This window comes from Hydra vulgaris, chromosome 13, assembly GCF_038396675.1.
Source record: "Hydra vulgaris chromosome 13, alternate assembly HydraT2T_AEP".
NCBI lineage: Eukaryota > Metazoa > Cnidaria > Hydrozoa > Anthoathecata > Hydridae > Hydra > Hydra vulgaris.
In genome coordinates, this window is record NC_088932.1 from 58,021,869 (window position 1) to 58,022,899 (window position 1,031).

Genomic DNA, 1,031 nt, shown 5'->3' on the forward strand with positions numbered 1-1,031 from the left:
AAAAATAGCTTTCTTGTTCTTTCTTTTCAGAATGGCTTGAACCCCTCCATGAATTCCAGACATTGGGGGAGCATTATTAGAACCTTGCGCTCTGCACATCATTATGTCAAGTCCATCACTTTTTAAATTTTTAAAAATGTCTAAACAGAGGTTATCAGCTTTTCTACCCTTTAAAGGAAAAAATCCTAGAAAGACTTTTCTCACTTCAACTTTACCGTTGTGGATTTTCACATATCTGATCCCCTCAAACATCTGGTCAGTGTGTGATATGTCAGGTGTGGTGTCAAACATAATTTCAAAATACCTTGCAGCCTCTATATCATTTAAAAGAATTTCCTTTAGTTATAAATTCATTCTGAGTTTCTGGTGAAAGATAAGATACAGTCACAGATGCTTTTACAGTTGCAGATGTACTTTGCTTTATTATCATTAAGTGTTCTTTCAACACAGGGTGTTGAAAGAACACTTAATGATATTAAAGCAAAGTGTTAAACTTTAGTGTTTATTCAACATATTTGAAAGCATCTTAAACATCTCAAGAAAGTTTCCCTTATTCAAAGAAGATGCATCTTCTTTATCACCAAGAAATACTAGATTTTGCTTAGCAAGAAACAATGTTATATTAAGCAACCTGTGCAAGATACCCCTCCATTTTTTTTATCCCTATTCAATACAGCAACATAGTCGACATCAATTGTTTTGCAAAGCTTAAGGCCTGCTTCCAATGTTTTCCATTTTTCAAGGCAATCTAGATGGTTATCTGGTATCTCATGATTATGTAACTTTGGGCTCAGCTTCCACCACTGCTGAAATCCAGTGACAAATTTTGATGTTTGTTCTGTTACATTAACAGTAAAGAGTCTGCAGCAAAAACAGTATAATTTCTCACTGATGAGCAAGTAAACCATCCATGACTGCAGTATTTTCTCACCATTTGGCATCTTCTTGTAGGACCATTTTTTAGACAGATGGCGCACATCTCCTTTAATCTTTTCACCTTGCCTTGTCACAGTACTAAAAGGCCCGTGCAT

General features: G+C 35.3%; 1 protein-coding gene across 1 annotated transcript; it reads right to left on the reverse strand.

Annotated features, from left to right (window-relative positions):
- Positions 1-319: 319 nt before the first annotated feature.
- On the reverse strand, positions 320-1,031 carry LOC136090049 (zinc finger MYM-type protein 5-like). Its single transcript, XM_065816157.1, has 2 exons — positions 632-1,031; positions 320-465 (listed from the first exon to the last, which is right to left on the reverse strand). The coding sequence occupies exons 1-2, from the start codon at positions 1,029-1,031 to the stop codon at positions 320-322; spliced, it is 546 nt and encodes a 181-aa protein (XP_065672229.1).